The sequence below is a fragment of the Castor canadensis genome, chromosome 11 (assembly GCF_047511655.1).
Source record: "Castor canadensis chromosome 11, mCasCan1.hap1v2, whole genome shotgun sequence".
NCBI lineage: Eukaryota > Metazoa > Chordata > Mammalia > Rodentia > Castoridae > Castor > Castor canadensis.
The window spans coordinates 105,712,811-105,739,454 of NC_133396.1; the positions used below are offsets into that span (position 1 = coordinate 105,712,811).

Sequence of the window (26,644 nt, forward strand, 5' to 3'; positions counted from 1 at the left end):
GATTTATGCTGTGTCAGATATAGGAAGGTAGAAAAAAAGAGTAACTTAAACCTAAATTAGAAAGAAAATTATAAAGATAAGAGCAGAAATAACAAGAAATAGAAGACCTATAAAGTTAACACTGATTCTTTGAATAAAATGGAACATGATAATTCTACCCAAGAAAATTAAGAAAAAAATTTAAAAGGCAAAAATACAAATATCAAGAATGAAAACGTCATTACAAGTCATACATACTTTAAAGGGATAATAAGGAACTATTCTGAATATTTATGTCAGCAAATTGAGAAGTTAGATAAAAGGAGTATATTCTTTTAAAGAAATAAGAAGATCATCCCAGAATAAATAGTCAGGTGTGGTGGTGGCTCATGCCTATAATCCCAGCTACTTGGGAGACAGAGATTAGGAAAATTGCAGTTCAAGGCCAGCCCACGCAAAAAGTTAGTGAGACTCTATCTCAAAGAACAATCTGGATATGGTGTGTCATGTCTGTGATCCCAGCTACATGGAGGAGAAAGGTGGGAGGATGGAGGTCCCAGGCAGGCCCAGGCAAAAAGTCACATCCTATTACGAAAACTAACCTAAAGTAAAAGGGGCAGGAGGTAGGGCTCATGTATTAGAGCACTTGCCTAGTAGGTCTCCTCCCACTAGCAGAGGAGGTAGGGAAATACCCAAATACTGAGGATAGTCAAGCCTCCCCTGGGGGTGGTTGCTGGGACTAGATAGAGCTCTGTCTCTAGATTCACCACCTTGCTGGTCCCTCTGCTCCTATGCTTCTTGCCAAACCCAACTGCCAAACTGTTAATCCAAGAAAGCAACCCGTTACTCTGTTTTTTTCAGCAGGTATGATCCTTAAGTCTACCTTAAGGAGGCCACTTAGCAGTCTGAATTTCTGTACTAGGCCTCAGATAGAGGTAGGCACTGAAAGGGAAGTTCTGCTTTCCTGGGTTTTACAAAGAGAATACTGGGACTCAGAAAAGCCAAGAAAATTGAGGGTTGGGTGGGGTTTCCATTTTTTCATCAGGATGCCTTCTTAAAGATCAGGTCCTGTGATTGTCCTAGTCTTAGTAATAATTTGCCCTTTGTGCTCTCATAAATTGTTAGTACACATAAATTGGCTTCATGAAAAAACTCAGACTTGAAAATTATTTAGGCTTGAAGGTTCTTTAGAACTTAGACTACTCTGCAGGTAAGAAAGAGGATCAAGTTATTATATAAAAGCAGAAAATAAGACTTCTCTATAAATCTTGTGATCCATGGTAAACAGTTTGTCACATGATTGTGCTTTTAAATATCTCTTTTCCAGTTGTCTTTAATCAAAAATAGCTAAGAGATTGACCAAAAAGAAAAATGATATATCATTAGAAAAGTCACTTATTGAATTGGATCATGATTATTTTGACATCATGTTGGCCTTCTTAAATGTTTAACTGAAACTTACCTTAATATGATCTTACAACCTGTGACTACACTGGTATTATCAAGTATACCAGGCTATTGATGCATCTCTGGTTGAGCACTTAGAAGAAGAAACATACCTTATAAGTATCATGCAGGAGTATTCAAGAACCTGGCGCCGGTGGTTCATGCTTGTTGTCCTGGGAACTCAAGAGGCAAAAAGCAGGAGGATCGAGGTTCAAAGCCAGCCAAGGCAAATGATTCACAAGACCCTATCTTGAAAAAACCCATAACAGAAAAGGGCTGGTGGAGTGGCTCAGGGTGTAGGCCCTGAGTTCACACCCCTATACCATGAGAGAGAGAGAGAAAGGAGTATAGGACTGGGGCTGTGACTCAAGTGTTCTAGCACCTACTTTTAAGCACAGAATCCTGAGTTCAAACTCTAGTACCACACACACACAAAAAAAATACAGTTAATAGTATTTATTTAAGAATTCAGCCAGAGTCATAGCTGAAGTGGTAGAGCACCTGCCTAGCGAGCATAGCCCTGAGATCAAACCCCAGTACTGTAAAAAAAAAATAAAAGAAATTATCTTTGGCAGTATCAACGATGATATTCACTGGCTCCAGTAGCTCATGCCTATAATTCTCGCTACTCAGGAGGATCATGGTTCAAAGCCAGCCCGGGCATATATTTCGTGAGACCCTATCTTGAAAATACCCATCACAAAAATAGGGATAGTGGAATGGTTCAAGGAGTAGTCCCTGAGTTCAAAACCCCAGTATTGCAAAAAAAGATAATATTGGATTCTAAATTTCGTATGGAATCTCCCAGATCCTGAATAAGAATTCATATTATCTCCTCTGTCACCTGGAGAAAAGTAACAGTTGATAAATAGATGATTTATCAATTTTTGAATTAGATTTGTATGATTGACTCACAGTTCTGTTACAAATAATATGTATAATCCCAACACTTTGGGAAGTAGAAGTAGGGGAATCAAGAGTTCAAAGCCAGTCTGGTTTTCATAACAAGACCCTGTCACCAAAAAAAAAAAAAGAATAACTTAAATAGGCCTACTAAGGAAATTGAACTTAAAGTTAAAAATCTTGCTGGCAGAATATATCAAGTGGTAGAGTGCCTGCCTAGCAAGCATGAGGCCCTATGTTTAAGCCCCAGTACATCAAAAAGGAAAAGAAAAAAAAAAACTTCAGGCAATGAAAACTCAACCTAATGGCTTCAATAAAAGTTCTACCAAACAGTTAAGAAAAAATAATACTAATGTACAAATTTTTCCAGAAAATGTAACATTTCCCAACTGATTTTATGAGGTCATTAGTACCAGTATTATCCCACCATTGTAAGTGCTATAATATATTTATAGTATTATAAGAATACTACAGCTCAATATGGTTTTTTAAATATAGTTTAAAAGTATCAGATGGGCCAGGCATAGTGGCATACACCAGTAATCCTAGCACTTAATGAAGCTAAGGAAGGCGAATCAGAAGTTCTTGAGAACAAGACTGTCTCAAAAAATATATATACACATTTAAATATGTATATATATATATATATATATATATATATATACATAATCCAATGGAATCTGATGTGTAAGGTAGATAAAATATATCATAGCTAAACTTATTTTAGGAATGCAAAGTTTAACATTGAAAATCAAATAATGTGTTTTGTGAAATTAATAAGCAAGAAAAATTACCTGATTGTCTATTAAGTAAATTTGTGACCACATTTGACATAATTCAACATTCATTCATGATTTAAAAAAAAAAAACTTGGAAAACAGGATTCAAGTAGAATTTTCTCAACCTAGTGAAATGTAACTACAGAAAAACCTACAGCTTACCTGATACTTAATGGTAGATAACTAAACATTTCTCCTTAAGATTAGGAACAAAGTAAAGATGGCCACTTAGCATTTATTTTCACCATTGTAGGAAAGCCCTTACCACTGCATAAGATAACAAAAAGAAATCTTAATTTCATACAAATAGGAAAGAAGAAAAAGAAAGATGATGTATTATTTGCAGGTGATATGATCTGCAGAAAAATTCCAGTCTGTTTGTTTAAAAAAAAAAAAAACTACAGGTCTTAAGTGAGTTTGACAATAGGATTTGCATGTGTTTAAACTTAACAGACAAAAATTACAAGTGCTTAAGGTGAACATGTAGAAATCGTATTTCCGTATATGAGCCAGTCTGGATTATGTAGAGAGACCCTGTCTCCAAAATAAAAAAACCATGAGACACTTAAGGATAAATCTAGAAAAATATACCCACTACTTATCTGATCAAAAACAAAAGGCATTGTTAAGAGAAGACGAAATACAAATAAATGGAGAGATATTCCGGATTCATTGTTTGAAAGATTTGTTACTTGTAAATGTTAGTTTTGTCCAAATCAATCTATAGGTTCAATGGATTTTTAATAAATTTCAGTAGGGTTTTTTATAAAAGTTGATAAGTTAATTCTAAAATTTATATATAAATATACATGACCTGAAAAAGCTAAAACTATTTCATTCTTTCAAGAAACAAAATTAGAAGACTTCCACCAACTGCTACTATAACTTAATTATAAAGCTATAGTAATCAAGACAGTGTGAAAGATATTATCATTCGATGGAACAGGACAGCCCATAAATAGACAATCCCATATATATTTTAACTTATAGTTGATTTTTTATAAGCAAGACCTGTATTTCAGTGATACAAGGGTAGTCTTTTCAATAAAATAGCACTTTAAGTACTGGATATCCATATGGGAAGCAAGAATCATTGACTATATACAAACCTTAACTTGAAATAGATCATGTATTTTGGAATGTCTGAAGCTAAAACTTTTAAAAGAACACATAGAAGAAAATTTTTACAATTTCTTCTGCTATTCAAAGATTTCTTACATAGTATAAAAACAAAGCCTGTAAAAGGAAAAAATAGTAATAATAAATGGGCCAAGCACAGTGACTCAAGCCCATAATTCTAACTGTTTTGGAGGAAGATATCTGTTGGATTGTGGTTCAAAGCCAGGCCTGGGAAAAAGTTCTGAGAAACCCCATCTCAGCCAAAAGCTGGGCACAGTGATGTGCAGCTTTCATTCTAGCTGTGCTGGGATGCATAAATAGAACAATTGTGGCCCAGGCTGACCCTATCTTGAAAATAACCAATCCCAAAAACAAAAAGGCAGGGTTGTGGTAGTGGTGGCTATCAAAGTGGCTCAAATAGTAGAGTGCCTGCCTAGCAAGTACAGGGCCCTGAGTTCAACCCCCAGTACTGGTAGAAAACAAACATACAACAACAACAACAAAAAAAACGCAAGATAAATGGCACTTTATCAAAAATTTTTTAAATTGCTTTTAAAGAAATTATTTTAAAAAAGAGAAACTTTTTAAAAAGTAATTTTAAAAGGCCTGTACCTCACACCTGTAATCCTAGGTACTTAGGAGGGAGAGATCAGGAGGATCACAGTTTGAAGCCAGCCCTGGGTAAAGAGATCGCCAGACCCCATCTCGAAAACCCCCAATACACAATAACGGGCTGGCGGGGCTGGAGGAGTAGCTCAAGTAGTAGAGCACCTGTCTAGCAAACATGAAGCTGTAAATTCAAACCCCAGTACCACCAAATACAAAACAAAACAAAAATCGGCTGGCAGAGTGACTCAAGTGGCACATCGTTTGTCTAGCAAGCACAAGGCCCTACATTTAAACCCCAGTACCTCGAAAAATAAAGGAAAGGTAATGAAGCAACATGAATTAACCTCGAAAAATAAAGAAAAGGTAATGAAGCAACATGAATTAACCTGAAAGCTGTATTGTGTGAATGCAGCAAAAACAACAGAAGAATACAGTATTCTATATGAATTTCTAGAACAGCAAATTTCATCTGTAGTAAAAGGAAGTAGACAAAGTGGTTTCTTCGCACCTCAGGCAGAATAATTATGTTAAAAAGGAGACCCGAAACATTTCAGGGTAATAGAAGTGTTCTGTATATTGATTATGATGGTGATTACATGGTAAATTTGTCAAAACTCCTAAAACTATATACATAAAAAGCATACATTTAATTTTATTATATATTTTACCACATCAAAGTTAGTTTTTTAAAAATCACTTCTGAAACATGCTACCAACATCATTTCCTAGACATAAATCAACTATCAAGAAAAACAAATTCATGGACCAGAATTTTAGAAGACGGGAAAAAAACTATAAAGCATGTGTGGCTCAGGAAGGAAAACTAGATCTACTCATTTTAGGATTCTGTTTTAAATTGATACTCATGGATCAAACGCATTTGGTAATTTTGAGCAGTTTGTTAGGGAAAGAGGAAAGAAAAATAATATCTAGGATTTTGGGAGCCAGGTGCCTATGGCTCATGTAATCCTAGCTACTTGTGAGGCTAAGATCCAGAGGCTCAAGGTTCAAGGTCATCCTCGCAAATAGTTTGAGACATGGCTCAAACAGTAGAGCACCTACTTTGCAAGCACAAAGCCCTAAGTCTAATTAAATAAAGACTTTGGAACACAGGGTTTATTCAGCTACCTGTTAATGAATTACTTTCTGTCATTGGAAATACAAAGTGAATTTAATGAATGCCATCTTTGCCTTAACAGACCAAACGTTGCTTGAGAAATACGTATTTCCCCCACCACCACCCCATGCTGGGGATCTAAGCTAGCTATACCCCTAGCTTGATAATTACATACATTAAGCCACTAATTAGAAATGTTATTAGTAGGGCTGGGGATGTAGCACTGTGATAGAGTACTTATATAGCATGTACAGGCCCTGGGTTCTATCTCCAGTATCAGAGGAAGAAAAAAAAAAATCACCACTCTCGTGGGTCACCCCAAACTTACTAACATCAAACAGTGATAATCACTTATCTCAGAATTTCTCTCCTGCGGCTAAAGTTATCTCAAAGACTTAGTCATTCATATATCTGGTAGTTAATACTGTTGCTTGGCTATGACCTCAGCAGGATCTGTTGGCCTGCATTCCAACATGTTGCCTGGATTTCCTTAGAATTTCAAAGCAGGAATCCTAGGGCACGTGTTCCACAACATAAAGAAGAACACATGGAAGCTGTTGTGCCTTTTCTAATTGAACATTAAAAATCACCACATTCTTAGCTGGGTGTGGTGGAATGTATCTTCATTCCATTTATGATGGGAAGAATAAAATAAGTTGTGGTCCAAGCTGGCTTTGGCAAAAAGTGATACCCTATCTCAAAAATAACCAGAGAAGGGCTGTCAGAGTGGCTTAAGTGGTAAGAGTGCTAGCAAGCGTGAGGCCCTGAGTTCAAACCCTAGTACTGCCAAAAATTAAAAACAATCAGATTCTGTAGTGAATCTTGAAGATCAGCAAGATTCAGGAACAGGAGGTAGTGAGATTAGATGTGACTATTAGGTCTGTGCAACATATCAAAATAGAAATTAGACAGAAGGAAGTTCTTCAAAAAACAGATTCAGGACTAGAGGTGTGGCTCAAGTGTTAGCACAACCTGCTAACAAGTGCAGCTCTGAGTTCAAACACCACCACTGCCAAAAAGAAAATAAAAGATTCAGAACTGGGGGCGTGGCTTAAGTACAAGGTCGAAGTCCCTAAGTTCAATTCCCAGTTCCTCAAAAAAAAAAAAGAAGAGAGAATAGATACTCAGGAGGTTTCAGAATGGCCAAAGAGAGTACATAGAGGGAGGCAAGAGATTGGATTAGGTAATTTTCAGATAAAACTGAAGATTCACATGAATATTTAAAAATCACATACTAATAATAATAGAAGCTGTGAGAATAAGTATGTTCCCAGTGGGAAAATAAGTATAAAAATGAATAACAAATACTGTATATTGAAGACCTGTACAGTTAAGTTTAATGGAGTCACAAGTAATTGTGAGTTAAAGTATATTATTATAGAAACAATAACAGAATTTTTGAAGATTTGTGATATCAAATATAGGTGAGATTGAAAATGTAAAAATTTTTAAATAGTGAATTTAGCCAAGGCTACTGGATATTATCTGGAGGACATTAATTTGAGGAAAGTTCTAGTTTAATCTGATAAAGATAAGAATCTAGCCAGGTACAGGTAATCCCATAATGCCTATAATCTGGCTTGAGATGGGGAGGATCATGGTTTGAGACCAGCCCAACCAAATACTATATGAGACCTCATCTCCAAAATAATCAGAGCAAAATGGACTGGAGGTCTGGCTCAAGTGGTAGAGTGCCTGCTTTGCAAGTACAAAGCCTGAGTTCAAACACCAGATGCACCAAAAAAAAAAAAAGAAGAATCTAGAACACTTAGGACTAATAAAGGGGTATTTAGAATAATCACATTTTAAAATCTGATAAATCCATTGATTACTAGCAGATAAGAAGTTTGGGAAGTGACTTGGTTTTGATAATCTTTGTACTTAAAATAACCACTAAACTGGAAATATCATCTACAATTAAAGTATAGATCTTGCTGGGGATGTAGGTCAGTGGTAGAGCGCTTGCCTTGCATGAGTGAGGTCCTGGATTTGATTCCCAGCACTACAAAAAAAAAAAAAAAAAGTTGGAGGGGTGGTTCTCCAGCATTTTACCCAAATCCCTTAACAGACCTTATTTTTATGTCATAAAGAGTTGGATTTTTAGGGGATGAGGGAGGTGTTGGTTATGTTGTTTTTCATTTTCTTTTGTTTTGTGGTCCTGGGGTTTGAACTCCAAGCATCTTGCTTACTAGCCAGGCACTCTATCACTTGGGCCAGGCCTCCAGCCCTTTCTGGTGTGGTTATTTCAGTGATAGGGCCTCACCTTTTGCCTAGGGTACCGTGGACCACAATCCTCCTATTTTAAGCTTCCAACCTCACCAGAATGACAGGTGTGTGCTACCATGCCCAGTTTATTTCTGTTGAGGTGGAGTCTTGCAGACTTTTTTGCCAAGGCTGGTCTATGACTGCAGTCTTTCAGATGTCAGCCTCCCATGCAGCTTGTGCTGAGCCCAGCTGTTGGTTGAGATGGAGTCTCAGGAACTTTTTGCCCAGGCAGACCTTGAATTGTGATCCTCCTCAATCTTAGCCTTCTAAGTAGCTAGGATTTTACAGGCATGAATGAATCACTGACACGTTGGGTTCTTTGGGGGATATGTTTGTTTGTTTGTTTTTGTGACAGGATCTTACACTGTAGCGCAGGCTGGCCTGGAACTCATTATCATAACTGGCATTGAACTCTCAATCCTCCTGCCTCATCCTCTGAATTCTGGGATAACAGGTATGTACCACTAAGCCTAGTTTGAGAGCTGTAACTCGCATATTAGGGAAATGGGCCAATTTTTTTTTTTAATGCTTACAATGATATCTCTTATTCAGGAAAGTCAACTATCAACCTGCCTGTGAAAGATGAATATACATATGGTATTTTATGTTTAACTCTTTTTCCCCTTGGCAGTACTGGGGGTTGAACTCAGGGTCTTGCTAGACAGCTGCTCTACCATTTGAGCCACTCATCCAGCCCTTACTATGTTTAACTTGCTATGGAAAATGGAATAGTATTCCTTGTCTTTTGTCAGTGTTGAATGTTATTTAGCCATGTGTGGTGGTACACATCTATAATCTTAGCGCTTAGGCGGCTAAGGCAGGATGATAGCAAGTTGGAGGCTAGCCTGAGCTACATAGCAAGATCTTGTCTCAAAACTAAAAAAAAGAAGAACAAAAAGAGAGAGAAGAAGAAACTTATTTGCATAACTAGCTGTGATAAATTTTGTCTTTTTTAGTAAATGGAGTTTCCTCCCGAAGTCCAAGATTGGTTGCTTCTGTGGATGACTCTGTGGATAGTCTCCTTCAGCGGATGGTACAACATGAGGACCAAGAGCCTGTAGAGAAAAACATTGATACTGTTATTGCAACTGCCCCTGTACCACCTTCTTCCAGTCCAGGCCGTAACCACAGCAAGGAGCGAACCCTGGGAAAACCAGATAATCTTCTAGTGCCTGCAGTCCCGAGTGACTCTTGCAGTAGTAACATCTCACTCCTTTCTGAAAAGTTGTCAACAAGCAGCTATTCTCATCATATAAAGAGAAGTGTAGTGGAAGCTATGCAGCGCCAAGCTCGGAAAATGTGCAATTATGACAAAATCTTGGCCACCAAGAAAAACCTGGACCATGTCAATAAAATTTTAAAAGCCAAAAAACTTCAGAGGCAGGCCAGGACAGGGAATAACTTTGTGAAACGTAGACCGGGTCGACCTCGGAAATGTCCCCTCCAAGCTGTGGTATCAATGCAAGCATTCCAGGCTGCCCAGTTTGTCAATCCAGAATTGAATGAAGGTGAAGAAGCAGCAGCACTTCACCTCAGTCCTGATACAGTTACTGATGTAATTGAGGCTGTTGTTCAGAGTGTAAACCTGAACTCAGAACATAAGAAGGGATTGAAGAGGAAAAATTGGCTGTTGGAGGAACAGACCAGGAAAAAGCAGAAACCATTACCAGAGGAAGAGGAGCAAGAAAATAATAAAAGGTATTTCCTAGTTTAAAATATTAGCTGAGTAATCAAGCTTTGTAAAACTAATATACCTATGCAGCTGAATTATTCTGTTAATCTTAAAACCTTTTTATTTTTTATTGTTTAAAATCTGTTCTTGCTGGGTATAGTGGTACATGCCTCTCATACTAGCACTCAGGATACTGAGGCAGGAGGATTGCAGGTTTGAGGCCAGCTACATAACGACCCTTTTTCAAAAAACTAAAAGCAAAACAAAACCTGTTCTTATTTTTGGCTGTTGAAAATTATAAATAATTAAGTAACGGCAACATAAAAATCTAATCTAAGCTCCTCACTTTATACACAAAAGAAATCAAGGCTGAGAGATTGTGTTTTATCAAATATAGTACTGTATAAGTGGAATCATTTTTCTTATCACACTGTCCATCTCATCTTTGTGCTGTTGACGTTTAATCCTGCCATCTAATAGATTTTAAGTCTTCTAGCATGTTCTATTTATTTTCCTTGTATGCCTTTTATATTTCCAAAAGATACAGAACAGAAAGCAAAAGTTATACTTATGCAATAAAAAAACCATTTAATTTTTTGTGGTGTAGCCCACATACTCTTTATTTAGTCTTATAAAACTGAATCTCTGAACCTATTAAATAATAACTTCCCATTCTCCCCTTTGCCCATCCTCTGCAAACTAACATCCTATTTTCTTTAAGATTTTCACTACTCTTTGACTACTCTTAAATACCTCATGTAAATGAAAATGCAGGTGTGTCTTTTTGTGACTGACTTACTTCATTGAATATAAAGGTTCATTCATGTTGTAGCATATTCTGTCAGAATTTTCTTTTTAAGGCTAAATAATATTCTATCATGTCTATACCACATTTTGTTTATACATTCATCCAAGAATGGGCCCTTGGGTTGCTTTCACATTTTCAGTAATGTGATACTACTGTGGATGCATGTGGGTGTGTGAATATCTCTTTGAGACCCTGCTTTCACTCTTTTGGTGGATAATATAGTAATTGTATTTTAATTTTTTCGGGAATCACCATACCATTTTCTATAGCAGATGTGCCATTATACATTCTTAACACCAGTGCATAGGGGTTACAGTTTCTTCTCATATTTACCAACATTTATTTTCTGGTTTTATCATAGTAGTCATCCTAGTGTGTGTGAGATACTATAATGCAGTTTTATGTATGTTTTTCTGTGTGTATGAATTTTATATTAGTGTATATTATACAAAATAATGGTTTTCATTATGTCATTTTCTACATGTATATAATGTACTTTGATCATATCCACCCCCCAGAATTGTTTTGATTTGCATTTCCCTAATCATTTGTGATGTTAAGCATTTTTCTCATGTTCATTGGGCTTTTGTACCAACTTTTTTCTTCTCTAGGTTATTTGGTTTGGTTTTGGTTTTGGTTTTTTGGTTTTTTGGTTTTTGGTCTTTTGTTTGTTTGTTTGTTTTGTTTTTTTTGCTATGCTAGAGCTTGAACTCAGGGCCTTGCACTCCTAGACAGGCTCTCTAACACTTGAGTCATGCCCTACCTGTTTTTTTTTTTTTTTATTGTTGAGCTTTAGTACTTCTGGATATATTCTGGGTATTGGTAACTTGCTAGATATATTGATTTGTAACTATTCCCATTTTGTTGATTGTCTTTTTATTCTGTTGCTACTATATTTTAAGATGCAAAAATTTTCTAATTTTCTCAAAGTCCAATTTGGTTTTTTTATAAAGCTACTGTAATCAGTATACTGTAGTATTAGCATAAATACATAGTATAGACCAAGTAAATAGAATAGAGAGCACAGAAATTAACCCTTCCAAGGAGAATGATGGAGTTGGTGAATTCAACTATAATATAATATAAGAACTTCAGTAAATGTCACAATGTACCCCCAGTACAATAACAATAACAATAAATAAACCCTTTCGTATATGGTCAAATTGTGTGGGTACTAATTGTGTAGGAAAGACATAATGCAGTGAATTCCCAGAGATGACAGTAACACGTTTTCAACCTTTTTTTACCTGGATCCTATACATACTTATTCTATAATAATTAATTATTCATGTATTTGCTCAGAAAATATTGCTTGTAAGGCTATTATATTCCATGTGGTTAGGGATAGGTGCAATGATGAGCTAAACATACTTTCTCTACTTTCATGGCTCTTACATTCCAAGTTCTTTTGTGAAGAATTACTTAGGATTATAACAGTATGTAATATAAGTAACAGACTTAGCTTTCCTAAACAAGTAATGACTTAAGTTAAAAATCTGAAAAATAGGCTTTATCTATTCCTTAAAAGAGTAAAGCCAGGGCAATCATTTCAGGATGGAAAGTACTGAAAGGGCATGACAATATCAGGAAAGTGAAAGAAAATAGAGCAGGATGGCATAAAATGGAGGGTAAATGGGCCAGGTTATGCTAAGGGCCTTGTATGCTGTGGTAAAGATTTGGGTGACTATTTGTTGATTAATAACAAGCCACAATGCAAAGGAATAACTTTGGGCTGGGCTCTAGACTCAGAGAAACTGTATTCAAATTTGTGGTAGTGAAACAAAATAAGATAAATGTTACTTGTGTTTAAATTACTCATGTAAAATATAATCATAATACAAATCTTCAAATATATTTAAAACAAAGATTTTTGAGAGCTTGTACTAGGGGTTTGAACTTAGGACCTTGCTCTTGCTAAGCAGGTTCTTTTCTATCTGAACCAGTCCACCAGCCCTAAAACTGTGGGATGAAGCAAAAGTGGTAACTACAGGAAGATTCATCACTTTTAATGCTTAATGTTATTTAAAGTAATAATTAATGACTGAATCTAGAGTTCATTTAAGAAATTAGGTGAGTGTGGTTCATGCCTATAATCTGAACACATGGGAGGCTGAGACAAGAGGATTGCAAGTTCAAAGGTGAGCCTGGGCTACCTAGTGAGGGTTAAAAAAAAAAAAAGAAATTGGAAGGACAAAGCAATAATCCTCCAAACCATAAAGGAAGCATGTAAAGTATGTACCTTAAATTAATAAGAGCAAATTATAATAGAATCACTGGTGACCAAGATTCTTTGAAAACTAATAAAGTGGGTGAGCTTCTGGTAAGGTTGATTCATAAGGAATCAGAAAGGGAACAATTAAGTAAAATGAGGAATTTTACATATGCCAAACTAAAAATTAACTCCTATAAGAAGTTTATGCCCAAATGGGCAAACTTAAAGTGGATGTATTCCTAGAAAAAGGTAATTTTCACAGTACCTACTCAAAAGAAATAGCCTGAACATACCTATTATGTAAAGTCAATCTATAATGTAAAATCTTACCACAAAGAAAGCATCTGTTCCAGACCAGTGGAAGAACAGTTCTACACTTTGAAGAAATACATTCCAGTCTCACATGAACCATTTTAGAGAGTATGCTCATTGAGGAAGAGGTAAGGACATAGAGAAAGTACATTAGCTAATCAATTTAAATTTTGTTACCAAGTTTGACATCCTTATAAATATACAACAGGTAAGAATATGTAGAGCATTGCTAGCATCCCTTGTTCTTTCCCAGTCATAAACCCCTTCTTTGCCTATAGTAAGGTAACGGTTATCTCCTGATTTTTTAGGTAACCATGTTTCCCTTTTTGTATGCCATTTAAGTGTGTAGCCCTAAGCGATACAGTTTAGGTTATTCTTTCTGAATTTCATAAAAACTTAATTAGAGGGGATATATGCTTTTGTAGTTCACCTTTTTTACTCAGCATATACAAATTAAACTGTGTATGTTGTTGCATACTACTGTATAGTTCCTTCATCTTTATTGTGTAATAATCCCTTATTTTATATGATGTACTTTTTCAATTTTGCTCTTAAATTATTCTGTTTTGAGGCTATGACCAGCCTTTTCCTTACAATATTCTTCTAATGCCCACTGGTGGATATGGACACTAGTTTTCTCTACAGAATATACCTAAAAATGGAATTGCTGATTAAACCAAAGAATTTTTCCCAACACTTAATTTCAAGTTATATTACATTAAACTAGTATGTAACAATAGGTAAGAGAAACAAACATATGTATGAAAGCTGGCTATGTCAGTGATAACACAGCATATCAATAGGGAAGGAAGTCAACAAGTTATACCCTAAAAGTTGATATTCCATGGGAAAAAAATTGAATTTTCTACCTTATCTTGTATACAAAAATCAGTTCCTAGTTGTGTAAATACATAAGTGTAAAAAGAAAATTTTAAACTTTTTTTAAAATTGTTTTGCTATATTGGGATTTAAACTCAGAGCCTTGCACTTGCTAGGTAGGCCCTCTTACCACTTGAGCCAACTCCCACCCCTTTTTTGCTTTAGTTATTTTTCAGATAGGGTCATAGTTTTGCCTGAAACAGGCCTCAGTCCATGATCCTCCTACCTACAACTCCCCTGTAGCTGGAACCACAGGCATACTAGCACACTCAGCTTATTGGTTGAGATGGGGATCTTGCTAACTTTTTGCCTGGCCCAACTTTGAACTGCACACATCCCATTCTCTGCCTCCCGAATAACTGTGATTACAAACGTGAGCCACTGGTGCCTGACATAGACTTTAAACTTTTGAAGATGATACAGGAGAATAAATTCTTGACCTTGTCAGAAATTATTTCATATAATACCAAAAGCAGCAACAATAAAAGTAAAACATATTCTGAGTTACATTAAAATTTAGAGAGCCATGTGCTGTGGTTCACACCTATAATTGTAGCTACTTGGGAGGCCAAAATCTGGAGGATCAGGGTTGATGGTCAGCTTGGGCAAATAGTTCATGAGATACTATCTCCAAAACAATAACCAGAGCAAAATGAACTGGAAGTATGGCTCAAGCAGTAGATTCCCTGCTTTGTAAGCATGAAGCCATGAGTTCACACCTCAGTTTCACAAAAAGAAAAAACACAGTTTAGAATCTCTGTACATCAAACAATGTCATGAGAAACATAGAAAGATTACATACTATGAGAGAATATTATAAGACATACCATTCATAAATTATTGGTATCTAACATATATATTGAAAATCTTAAATGCCAAGTCTCTTCTAGATATTTTAGAAAGACTGTTGGCCTAGGGGGCAGCAGAAAAGCAAAATTCAGAAAAATAGCAACTTAAATGGTCATAATTTATTTTTTTTTTAAATGGAAACATGAGCTGGCAGAATAGCTCAAGCAGTAGAGTGACTGCCTAGCAAACCCCAGTACCACAAATAAATAAATAAAATAAAGGAAGCATCCCAAATTAACAGGCAAAGAGGGCAAATAAATTTTAGTTTTTTACCTACTAGACTATGACATGGTAATAAAAATTAATGGATTACAGCTGATAGGCAATAATAGGGATGAATCTAAAAAAATAAGTACCTTAAGATGATACACTGGCTTATTTTGAGGGAATGCTGGGGCTTACATCATTTTTGTTAATCACAACAAGCTAAAAAAAAAAAAAAAAAACACTGCCATAAAAACCATACTTAAAAATACAAAGAGTTAAAAGCCAGGTATGGTAGTATATGCCCATAATTCCAGCTATTCCAGAGTTGTTGGAGGCTAGAGGATCACAAGTTTGAGGGCAGCCTCAGCAAAGTTAGCAAGATCCTATCTAATAAAAACAAAATATAATCAAAAGTGTTGGGTGACGCTCAAGTAGTAGAGCACTTGCATAGCATGCTAGAGGCCCTGAGTTCAATACCTAGTACTTGGTGGAAAAATTTTTAAAAGGCTGTGTTTATCTCTTGCCTTTTTTTCCTTCAAAAATTCAGGTTTTTTTTAAATGATAATTTGTTAAAACAGTTGACTTTGACATCTGCAGTTGTGACTTCATCATCCAGTCCTGGCTTAATACTGATGAAAGTAATCTCTAACAATCTCAGAAGGACTATATAAATCAATCACTTTTGGATTTTCATTTGGAACTGAGTCCATGTCTTGAAACTTTCATTATAGGTGTTTTCTTATAATGATTCTCAAAGATCTTGGGAGGCATGCAAACAGGTTCTTTCGCTTTGAGATTCTGTTCCTTTGCATGTCTGATCAAATCAGTACACACTTTCTCAGAGACTTCACGCTGCAACTGGTATGGGTAACTAATTTGGTGAAACTCCACCTTTGATTTTTTTTTCTTTTTCTGGTATCATTAAAAGCAGTGCCTGCAGTGAGGCTTCCCGACTGACTTACTCCTCAGTAAGAGCGAACAGTGGTGAGTCAGGAGCAAGAGGGATAGGAATAGAGCTTCATTGCATCCACAAACCGCATCTCCCTCAGAAAGCCAAAAATTCAGTCTTAAGGCCTTTGGGAGGTATCTTCACAGCATGGCCTTGTGACCATGTGACCTCACATGACCCTGAATTGAGTGTTGAAAACTAAGTCAAGTCAGGAAATTTGACTCTGGAATGAGGACAAAGAGTAACAGTCTACTCTAGGGTCTCAGAGCCTGCATAGGATGAAAACAGTAGTCCTGTAAAAAGGGTTTCCCGGTAGTATGTCATGGATCAACAAAGTTAGGAAAGTATCTGTCACAGACTTGCTCACTAGGAATTTTATGAAGTTCTTAATAGAAATTTCCTTCTCACTTTTGCGTTGTTTGATTGATTGATTGTTTTTGGTGCTGGGACCTCATACCTGCTAAGCATGTGGTCTTTGCTCATCTGCATCGCAGCATTTCTGACAAGCTCCCAACATGATTTTCAAGCATGTGGTCCAAAAGCAAAGGTTGAAAAATTGATATATATGGGGAAAGCAGAAAACACAGCAGGGGGCAAGGGAAGGAACATGAACTAAGACACGAGTAGAAACTAATTTGGTTGCTAAGGACAACAGTGAAAAAATTATAAATGTAATAAAATAAAAATAATAAATCTCATGACCAAGTGAGATATACCCCATGTATGCAAAGCCTATTAGTATTTGAAGGAAATATAATCAATCACACTTCCAAGCTAAAGAAGAAAAATCATATCATATGAACAGATACAAAAAAAATTTGACAAAATCTAACACATATTCATGATAAAATCTCAGCAGCAGGAATAGAAAGAAACTACCTCAACATAATAAAGATTGTGAAAAAAGTCACAGCTAACACATTCACTAATGATAAGACTGGGAGCTTTTGCCACTTTTATTCAACATAGTATTGAGATTCCTATTCAGAGTATTCAGGCAATAAAAATAAGTAAAAGGCATCTGCATTGGAAACTTAGAAATAAAATAATCTCTTTGCAGATCACATCATCTTAAAAGGTAGAAGGCTCTAAAGCTTCCCCCAAAAAAATTCCTGTAACTACTAAATGATTTTAATAGTTGAGAATAGAAAATCAACATACAAAAATCATTTTTGCTCTATGTACTAAAAATCAGTACAAATAGGAGATTAAGAAAATATTAAATTCAATAAAATACTTAGGTATAAACTTTGGCAAGAAGATAAAAGACTTGTACATTGAAACCTGCAAAACTTTGCTGACCAAACCTAAAGAAGACATAAATTTATTGAAACCTGGCCTGGTAGCCCATTCCTTTAATACTAGCTCATGGGGGGCTGAGGCAGAAAGATCATGACTTCCACCTGGACTACATAGCAAGACCCTGTCTCAAAATAATAATAAACAAATGAATAACTAAGTGGAAACACATCCTGTGTTCATGGCTTAGAAGACTTACATTGATCAGATGTTAGATCTATGTATATTACCCAAGGTAATAAACAGATTCAGGGAAATTTCTATGAAAATGCCAATGGCATTTTTGCTTCAATAGAAAAATCCATCCTAAAATTCACATGGAACCTCAGAATATTCCAACTAACCAAAACAATCTTGAAACAGAACAAAGTTTGAGGACTCACATTTCAAATTCAAAACTTGTACACAGCTACACTAGACAAGTATTTTATAATACAAGCATAAAGACAGACATAAAGACCCATGGAACTGAGTAGAGAACCCAAAAGTAAACCCTCTAGTACATGATCAAATGACTTCAACAAACCAAGCATGTATAGTGGTACACACCTATAATCTTAGCACTTGGGAGGCTAAGACAGGAGGGTTGTGAATTTGAGGCCAGCATGGGCTACATTAGCAAAACCCTGTCCCAGAAAACCAAGTACTGGAGATATAGCTTAGTGATAGAATGCTTGCCTAGCATTCACAAGGCCCTGGGTTTGTCAGCACCATTCTTTGGGGAAGGATAGTCTTTTGGTGATGCAAAAACTGAGTATCTTCATGTTTAAAAAAACATAAACAATTGGAACTGGGTGCCAGTGTCTCATGCCTGTAATCTTAGCTACTCATGAGGTAGAGATCAGGAGGATTGTGTTTCAAAGCCAGGCTGGGCAGATAGTTTGTGGGACCCTATCTCAAAAAAAACCTTCACAAGAAAGGGCTGGTAAATGACCCAAGTGTTGTATGCACATATGAATAATAAAACAATTTTAAAAAGAAAGGGCTGGTAGAGTAGCTCCAGGTGTTGGCTCTGAGTTCAAGCTTCAGTACCTAAATAAACAGTTGGATCTTGGGTACATGCTACATCCCAGCACTGGGGAAGCTGATGCCTGAGGAGTGCAAGTTCAAGGCTGACCTGGGCTGGCATACAAGTTCCAGGCCAGCCTAGGATACATAGGGAGACCCTATCTCAAAAACACCAAATAAGTCAGGTGCCAGTGGCTTATGCCTGTAATCCTAGCTGTTGGAGAGGCGGAGATGAGGAGGACTGTGGTTCAAAGCCAGCACAGGGAAATAGTTCTTGAGATCCTATCTTGAGGAAAAAAAAGAATTATAAATATCTTGGGAAAAAAAACCCAGTGAGCAAAGTGGCTCAAAGTGTAGGCCCTGAATTCAAACCCAGGACCAAAAAAAAAAAAAAAAAAGCACCAAAAAATATTAACTCAAAATGGATCAGCAAACCTTTAAACGAATAATCCAAAACTCTTCATACAAAAGATAAGGGAAAGCTGAGCACCGGTGGCTCACACCTATAATCCTATTTTTTTGGGAGTCTGAGATTGGGAAGATAGTGGTTCCAGGACAGCTGGGCAAATAATTCATGAGACTGTATCTACAAAATTACCAGAGCAAAGTGGACTGGCAGTATGACTCAAATAGAAGAGTGATTGCCTAGCAAGTGCAAGGCCCTGGGTTCAATCCCCAGTACCATCAAAGAAAAAATATATCTTTTGTGCATGAAAGGGCACCACCAAGACAGTGAAAACACTCCCCACAGAATGAGAGACAATATTTGTAAATCATATATTGATAAGGGGTTAATATTTATATTCCTAAAACTCAACAAGAAAAGAACCCATTTAGAAATATGCAAAGAGAAATTGACATTTTCCCTCAGAGAAGGTATACAAATGGCTAGTAATAACTAATCATGAGGGAAATGTAAGCCAAAACCACAAGGGACTGTTTTATATCCATTTTGATGCATGCCTGTGTGTGTGTGTGTGTGTTTTGTCTTTTTTTTAAACAGAACAGAAGGTGTATTGGAGAGGGATTGGAACTCTTGTGCAATACTGATGAAAGTGTAAAATTTACAGAACTGTGGACAGTATTGCAGGTGTTAAAAAAAATGTATTATCATGTGACTCAGCAATTCTACTTCTGAGCAAGGGGCTGGAGGTATAGCATAGGCAGTAGAGTGCCTGCCCAGCAAGCCCAAAGCTGTGGGTTCAAACCCAAGTACCACAGGAAAAAAAATTTTAAAAAGAACTTGGGGGTAGGAGGGAGAAGTGGCCCAATGTATGCACATGTGAATAAATGAATTAAAAAAAAAAAACTCAGAGGCGACTTGAACAAATATTTTGGATGCCATTGGTTATAACAGAATTTTTTGTTTTTACAAAAGACAAAAGGCAAAAACATCCCAAAGATTTATCAGAAAATAGTTAAATAAAATGTGGTGTGAACATTCAACGAATAATTATTCATCCTGACAAAAAATAAAATTCTGATACATGCCATATACGTATAAATCTTATTTCACATTTTATAAGTGAAATAAACCAAGCACATTGGACAAACATGCTGATTCCACTTACATGAACCTAGAGTTGGCAGAGTCAGAGATAGTAGAATAATGATTATCATGTGTTGGAAGGTAAAAAGATAAATTTTTCTTTCACATTTCATGTTTGTGTTTGAGGTCATGAAACAGTTCTGGAGATGTATAGTGGTGATAATTATACAGCAGTATGAATGTACTTCATTTCACTGAATTGTACACTTCAAAATTGTTTAAAAAAATAAATTGTGTATATTATACCAATTTTTTACTAAATCAGTTGGCCATGTGTATATGGGTCTATTTCTGGACTCTTCTATTACATTTATCTACATGTCTTTTCTTTACCTGGAACCACATTTACCTTTGATTACTAAACCTAAATAGTAAGTTTTTTTGGTTTTTTGGGTTTTTTTGTGGTACTAGGGTTTGCACTCAGGGTCTGTTGCTCTTAAAGGCAGGCACTCTAACACTCTTTCAGTCCAAGTCTTGAACTCAAATAAGCCCTCCACATTTTTTTCTAGTTTTGACATTTCCATATAAATTTGCAAATTATCTTGCCATTTTCTTTTTGAAACTCCATTGGTATTCTGTTGAGATTGTGTTAAATCTAGAGATCAATTGGGAGGAAATGACCATCTTAATTATATGGTTTCAATCCATAGATATGGTATATCTTTTGATTGATTCAGGCTATCATTGATTGTTTTCGTCAGTCTTACTCTTTTCATTTTTACATACTGCATGTATTTTGTTAGATTAATATTTTTGCTTTAAATTTGTTTTACATTTATTTATAAATAATTGCATTTTTATATTAATTAGATTTATGTTTGTGGTTTGCTTTTCTGTTGTAAATAATGCTACAATAGTTTCTGACTCTTCTCTGGTAGTGAAAGATGATTGAATTTAATCTCAGATTCTGCAGCCTTGACAAATGCAATAGTTCTAGTAGTTTGTGTGTTTGTAGATTCTTTGGGTTTCTATACTTACAATTATGTTGTCTAAGCTTCCTGTGTAGCTGAGATTCCAGGCATTTACCACCACGCCCAGCTCCTCTAAATTCTTGATCATACTTGTAATAATACTTAAAAATACTTTTCTAAACCAGATGTGGTGGTGCGCACCTGTAATATTGGCACTCTCAAGGCTGAAGCAGGAACATGATAAGTTCAAGGCCAGCCACAGCTACACAGTGAGACACCGTTTCCCAAAAAAATTAAAATGAAAGTCCTTTTCTATCTATCTTTGTGATTTCTGAGAGTATTTCTGTTGAGGATTTTTTTTTCCCTGAGCCACATTTTCCTGCATTTTGACATATGTAGAAATTTTTTATTAGATACAAAACATTGTAAATGTTGCCTTATTGTTGCTGGGTATTGTTGGTTTCCTTCATAAGTTTTCAATTGTATCTTGAAACATAATTGTTACTTATGGATCAGCTTGCATTCCTTTGAATATGTTGTTATTTTTTTGAGTCAGGATTACACTGTGTTGCCCAGGATCACCTTGAACTACTCATGTAGCCCAGGTTGGCCTCAAAGTTGTGATCCTCCTGCCTCCCATTTCCCAAATGCTGGGGATTTGCCACCATGTCCGGCTTTCAAGATTGTTCTTTTGACAGTATTGGGAGTTGAATTCAGTTCCTTGCTCTTGCTACACAGGTGCTTTACCACTTAAGCATCCCTCCAGCCCTGAAGATTGTTCTTAAACTTAAAAGTGACATTTTAAGCAGGTACTGATGGCTCATGCTGTAATCCTAATTACTCAGGAGAAGCGGATCGCAGTTTGAAGCCAGCCCCAGACAAGTTATAGGAGATCCAATCTCGAAAATACCCTGGTCTGGTGGAGTGGCTCAAGTGGTAGAGCACCTGCCTAGCAAGCATGAAGCCCTGAGTTCAAACCCACCACACACACACCCCCAAAAAAAGTGACTTTTAGCCAGGCATTGATGGTTCACATCTATAATCCTAGCTACTCAGGAATTAGAGATCAGGAAGATTGCAGTTTGAGGCAGCACAGACAAATAGTTTGCAAGTCCCTGTATTGAAAATACCCAACAAACACACAAAAAACAAAAGGCTGGCAGAGTGACTCAGGCTGGTAGAGTGCCTGGCTAGCAAACGTGAAGACCTGAGTTCAAACCCCAGTCCACCAAAAAAAAAAAAAGTAAGCCTTATTCCAAGATGGTTAACCTCTACAACAGTGACTAATGATACCTTCTAGGATTTCCATTGAATGCTCAGTATTGGGCAGTGTTTTTCCACACTGCCTAGTCAAAGGTGAGTCAAATCTCGGCATGTGTGAGCTCTAGGAATTGTTTAGCTTATAGTTCTTTGGATCCATCGTTCAACCACATGGAATTTTTACCCTTCACATTTACACCTTAGTGTAATATGTATTATAACAGTATAATTAAGAAACTCAGTTATAGAATTATTCTCCATAGATTCAAAATTGTAGCTACCTCAGTCTGCATATTCTATTCTTTTTTCTTTTTTGGTGACACTGGGATTTGAACTCAGTGCCTCATGCTTGCTAGGGCAGACTACTACTTGAGTCACTCCACCAGCCTGTGTTTTCAGTTCGTCAGTTTGGCCATTCTCTTCTTGGTGTCTACTCCTGCACCATAGTCATTCGTAGAAAGGCAAGGTGGTTATGTGATTCATCTCACTTTTTTCAGTTGTTTTTTTTTAAGAGTCCCAGTATTGCAGTGTTTTCCAATGACTAATAATTGTTTCCTAAGTTTTCTCTACATTTCTGATAGTTTATTTTTTAGTTTTTGTCAGAAGGACAAGTCTGTTCTCGTTATTTCCTGGCAAATGAAGAAGTCTTCATCTCTTTTTTTTTTTTAATTGCTGTGATTCTTTTAAACAATCAATCATTTGTAGGAAAAAGTTTCTCACAATAATATTATCTTTAAACTTCCCTTTCTAGCTTTACAGAAGCACCAGTTGAGATGCCCAGTCCTCTTGAAACCCCAGCCAAACCTCCCGAACCTGAGAGTACCTTGCAACCTGTGCTCTCTCTCATCCCAAGGGAAAAGAAGGCCCCACGTCCCCCAAAGAAAAAGTATCAGAAAGCCGGGCTGTATTCTGACGTTTATAAAACTACAGAGTAAGTAGTAGTATCTATGAGTTGACCTCCTTTAAATGCCTATTATTATTCCATATTTGAAAAAAGAATACCTTAACTATCATGAAATAGTACAAATGTAATACATACAAATATCAGTCTTACTTCAGTGTTCACTGTACTCAGGATACTGTACTGTGTTATACATAGGTAATTTTCTGATTTTTATCTTTTTTTTTTTTTTTTTTTTTTGCAGTACTGGGGCTTAAACTCAGAGCCTACACCTTGAGCCACTCCACCAGCCCTTTTTCATCAAGGGTTTTTTCGAAATAGGGTCTTGCAAACTATTTTCCTGGGCTGGCTTCGAACCATGATCCTCCTGATCTCCACCTTCTGAGTAGCTAGAATTACAGGCATGAGCCACCAGTGCCCAGCCTGATTTTTATCTTCTTTGGACTTTCTTAGGTTAAGTTCTGTAGTTTAGATTCTTATGATATGTTTTTTTAACTAATCAAAAAAAAAGATAATCATTTTTACTAATGGTGCTATCTGTGTAACTAAAATGACATTAATGAGGATATCCATTTTATTTTTTTTCCTTTCCTTTTTTTTTTAAATTTCTTTTATTCATATGTGCATACAGTGATGGGGTCATTACTCCCAATCTCCTTCATTTTAAATTGATTGCTGTATTAGCAGATTTTCTAGATGAATAGAATACTCCTTAGTTTGAAGAGCTTCATATTCCTTTCTCTTGACAAAGTATAGCTTCATAAGCACACTAATTGAAAATTCTATTTTGATTTTATGTTTGAGGTTATTTTGGTTTTGGTTTTGGGTTTTTTTGTTTGTTTGTTTGTGTTTTGGTATTACTAGGATTTGAATTCAGGGCTTCTTGCGTGCCTCCAGCCCTTTATGCTCTGGTTATTTTGGATAAAGGGTCTCTCACCTTTTGCCCAGACTGGCGTAGACCACAATCCTCCTGTCCCACTCTAGCTGGGATAACATGTGTGTGCCATCTCACCCACTTTTTTCAGTTGAGATGACATCTCAGACTTTTTTTGCCAGGACTGGCCTGAAACTTCCCAGTCTCATCCTCCCATGTTGCTTGGGATGACAGGCACATGCCACCATGCCCAGCTATTCGTTGAAATGGGATCTAATAAACTTGTCTGGCCTGACCAATCTCAGCTTCTCTAGTAGATAGAATTACATGCATGAATCACTGGTGCCTGATTTAGTTGAGAATTCCCAATCTCAGCTTCTCTAGTAGGTAGAATTACATGCATGAATCACTGGTGCCTGATTTAGTTGAGAATTCTTAAAGCACCAATGAGATATCCATGCTATCATCAAGTAAGAAGTATTCCATAGAATATAATTTTGTTAGTTTTTTTTTTTTTGGGTTTGATGTAGTTTGCCAGGGTAGAAGGTTATTCCAGCCAGAGAAAATTATGTGAAAAGATAGATACCATAGTAACCAGGCAAGATGGTGCATGTATAAAACACATACACACACACACACACACACACACACACACACACACGAAAGATCTTTCATATGTCAAAACAGCTCAAAACTCCAGGGTTTCTGAAGTATATCCCACTTATATATATTGACCAGTGTATGAGTCACTTTTAACCACACTTTAGCCAGAAGACAGGCTAGAAAATAATGGTCATTATTCCAGGTAACAGCATCCAGCGGGGAGATCAGGGGGTTGTCGGGGAGACACAGCTTAAGTATAAAGTTTCTGCTAAATGTAAAATAATTGGGGCTATGGATATAAACAAGACATAGAGCAGCATGTATAATGCCTTGGGTTCTATCCCAAGTACCACAGAAGGAGAAAAAATTATACTATGCACAAAAGATTAGAATCATCAACCATACTAGTGTTTTAGAACTGTCTCTAGCCAGGCATTTGTGGCTCATGCCACTAATGCTAGCTCCTTGTGAGCCTGAGATTGGAAGGATAGTGGTGGGAAATGTGAACTCATGACAAAATTTAATATAAAATGAAAAGGAATTAAAGGCTGATTATTAAATGATAGGGAGTAAATGCCTGGGCTTTTACTCAATGATGTCAATGATGCTCCTAGTTTTTGTACTTTGTATTCTTGCCTAAGTATATGATGACATCATTAGCTAATATAGGGAACAAAAGTGGTGTACCTGATGCAGTTCCACAGATCAGAGGTCTGAAATAAGTGTGCCTGTCTGGACTTAACTTAAGATGTTTGCAATGCTTTGTCCTTCTGGAAGCATAAAGGGAAAATCTTTTTCCTTACCTTTTCAATTTTTAAAGACTGACATTTTCCTAGATGCCTTGATTTATGTGCTAGTGTTGAGTATAAACCTATTATGGAAAATTGGGTAACTGTAATGTTAAAGCTTATAGAATGCTGCTTGTTTTCATGGGAGCCATATGGATATAATAAAGAAATAGCCTGCAGATAATCATATAACTTATAATTATGTAGCATGTAAAATTAATAATTATAAAAATATATAATTATTATACTTAGCTATCATATCCTCAAATTAATTTATATCTTTGGAAATAATGTAATAATGTCATCTCGATTTGATAAACTATTTAAATTTTAAAGTGCTTTAATATCCATTAATTCTATGGGAATGGTAAGACAGAGATCAAGTTAAGGAACTCACCTATGTTTGCAAAAATTCCAAACATAAAATCAATTTAAAAAAATAATAAAATAAAAAAATATAATAAAAATAAAAATCAATGCTGTAATTGGAGTTTGGTGTTTTGGACAATTTACAGAGTTCGGACTGGCACCTTGACCTCAGGGACACATAGAAAGGGCTTCAGATGATACAATTCAGTTGGCTACAAGAACGCAGGAACTTCTTCATGGAAGGTGGAGTCTACAAGGCTCTGACATTTCTGAATTTCTGACCCAGCCTTGCTAATCAAAGATGGTTGTGGGTCCTGCCATTGGACAAATTTAATATTTAATAAACCCAGTATTTTCTCAATCAAAAAAAAAAATCAATACTGTAGTCTTTGGTGCTTGGACATCTCACCACTACAACTGAATGGTGTTTTTCAGAGAGTAAGAGTTGGTATATTAAAAATCCTTTCTTGTCAGCTACAGTGTCACAAGCCTGTAATTGCAGCAATCAGGAGGCTTAGGCAGAGAGATTGCAAGTTTGAGTCTAGCCTGGACTACATACTGAATTCAATAACAGCCTGAGTTTCCTAGTACTACCTGTCTCAAAAATCCTAAAAATAATAAATAAAATGAAATTTCTTTCTTATGCATAATCTAATAATTCTGGTTTAATAACCTAATATTATACCAGGCTCATTTTAGGTTCATAACCTAATAATTTCATTTCCCCTGAAATACTTTATAAGTATTCTAGTTTCTAAATTAAACTTTGATGTAAGGGTGTAGATTAGGATGAATGCAGAATCTCATACCATTTCTTTCATGAAGTAGATTTGTGTACCTTCTTTTAAATTAATAGACTATTTTTAGAGTAGTTTTTGGTTCAAAGCAAAATTGAGAATTTCCTTATACCATCATCCCTATACATGAACAACTTCCCCTACAAATGTTCCAAGGTGAGAGGTTGCTCCACAAATTCA

At 36.2% G+C, this 26,644-nt stretch overlaps 1 protein-coding gene across 5 annotated transcripts in view; it reads left to right on the forward strand.

The window, feature by feature from the left end:
- Ash1l (ASH1 like histone lysine methyltransferase) overlaps positions 1–26,644 on the forward strand; it is a 158,493-nt gene that overhangs the window by 71,653 nt on the left and 60,196 nt on the right. For 4 of the 5 annotated variants that reach the window (XM_020166163.2, XM_020166158.2, XM_020166159.2 and 1 more), the window contains 2 exons: positions 9,174–9,915; positions 22,884–23,063. In XM_020166163.2, the coding sequence (XP_020021752.1) occupies positions 9,174–9,915; positions 22,884–23,063 (922 nt within the window). The remainder of the gene's footprint in view (positions 1–9,173; positions 9,916–22,883; positions 23,064–26,644) is intronic. The other variant, XM_020166165.2, reaches the window with a different exon arrangement.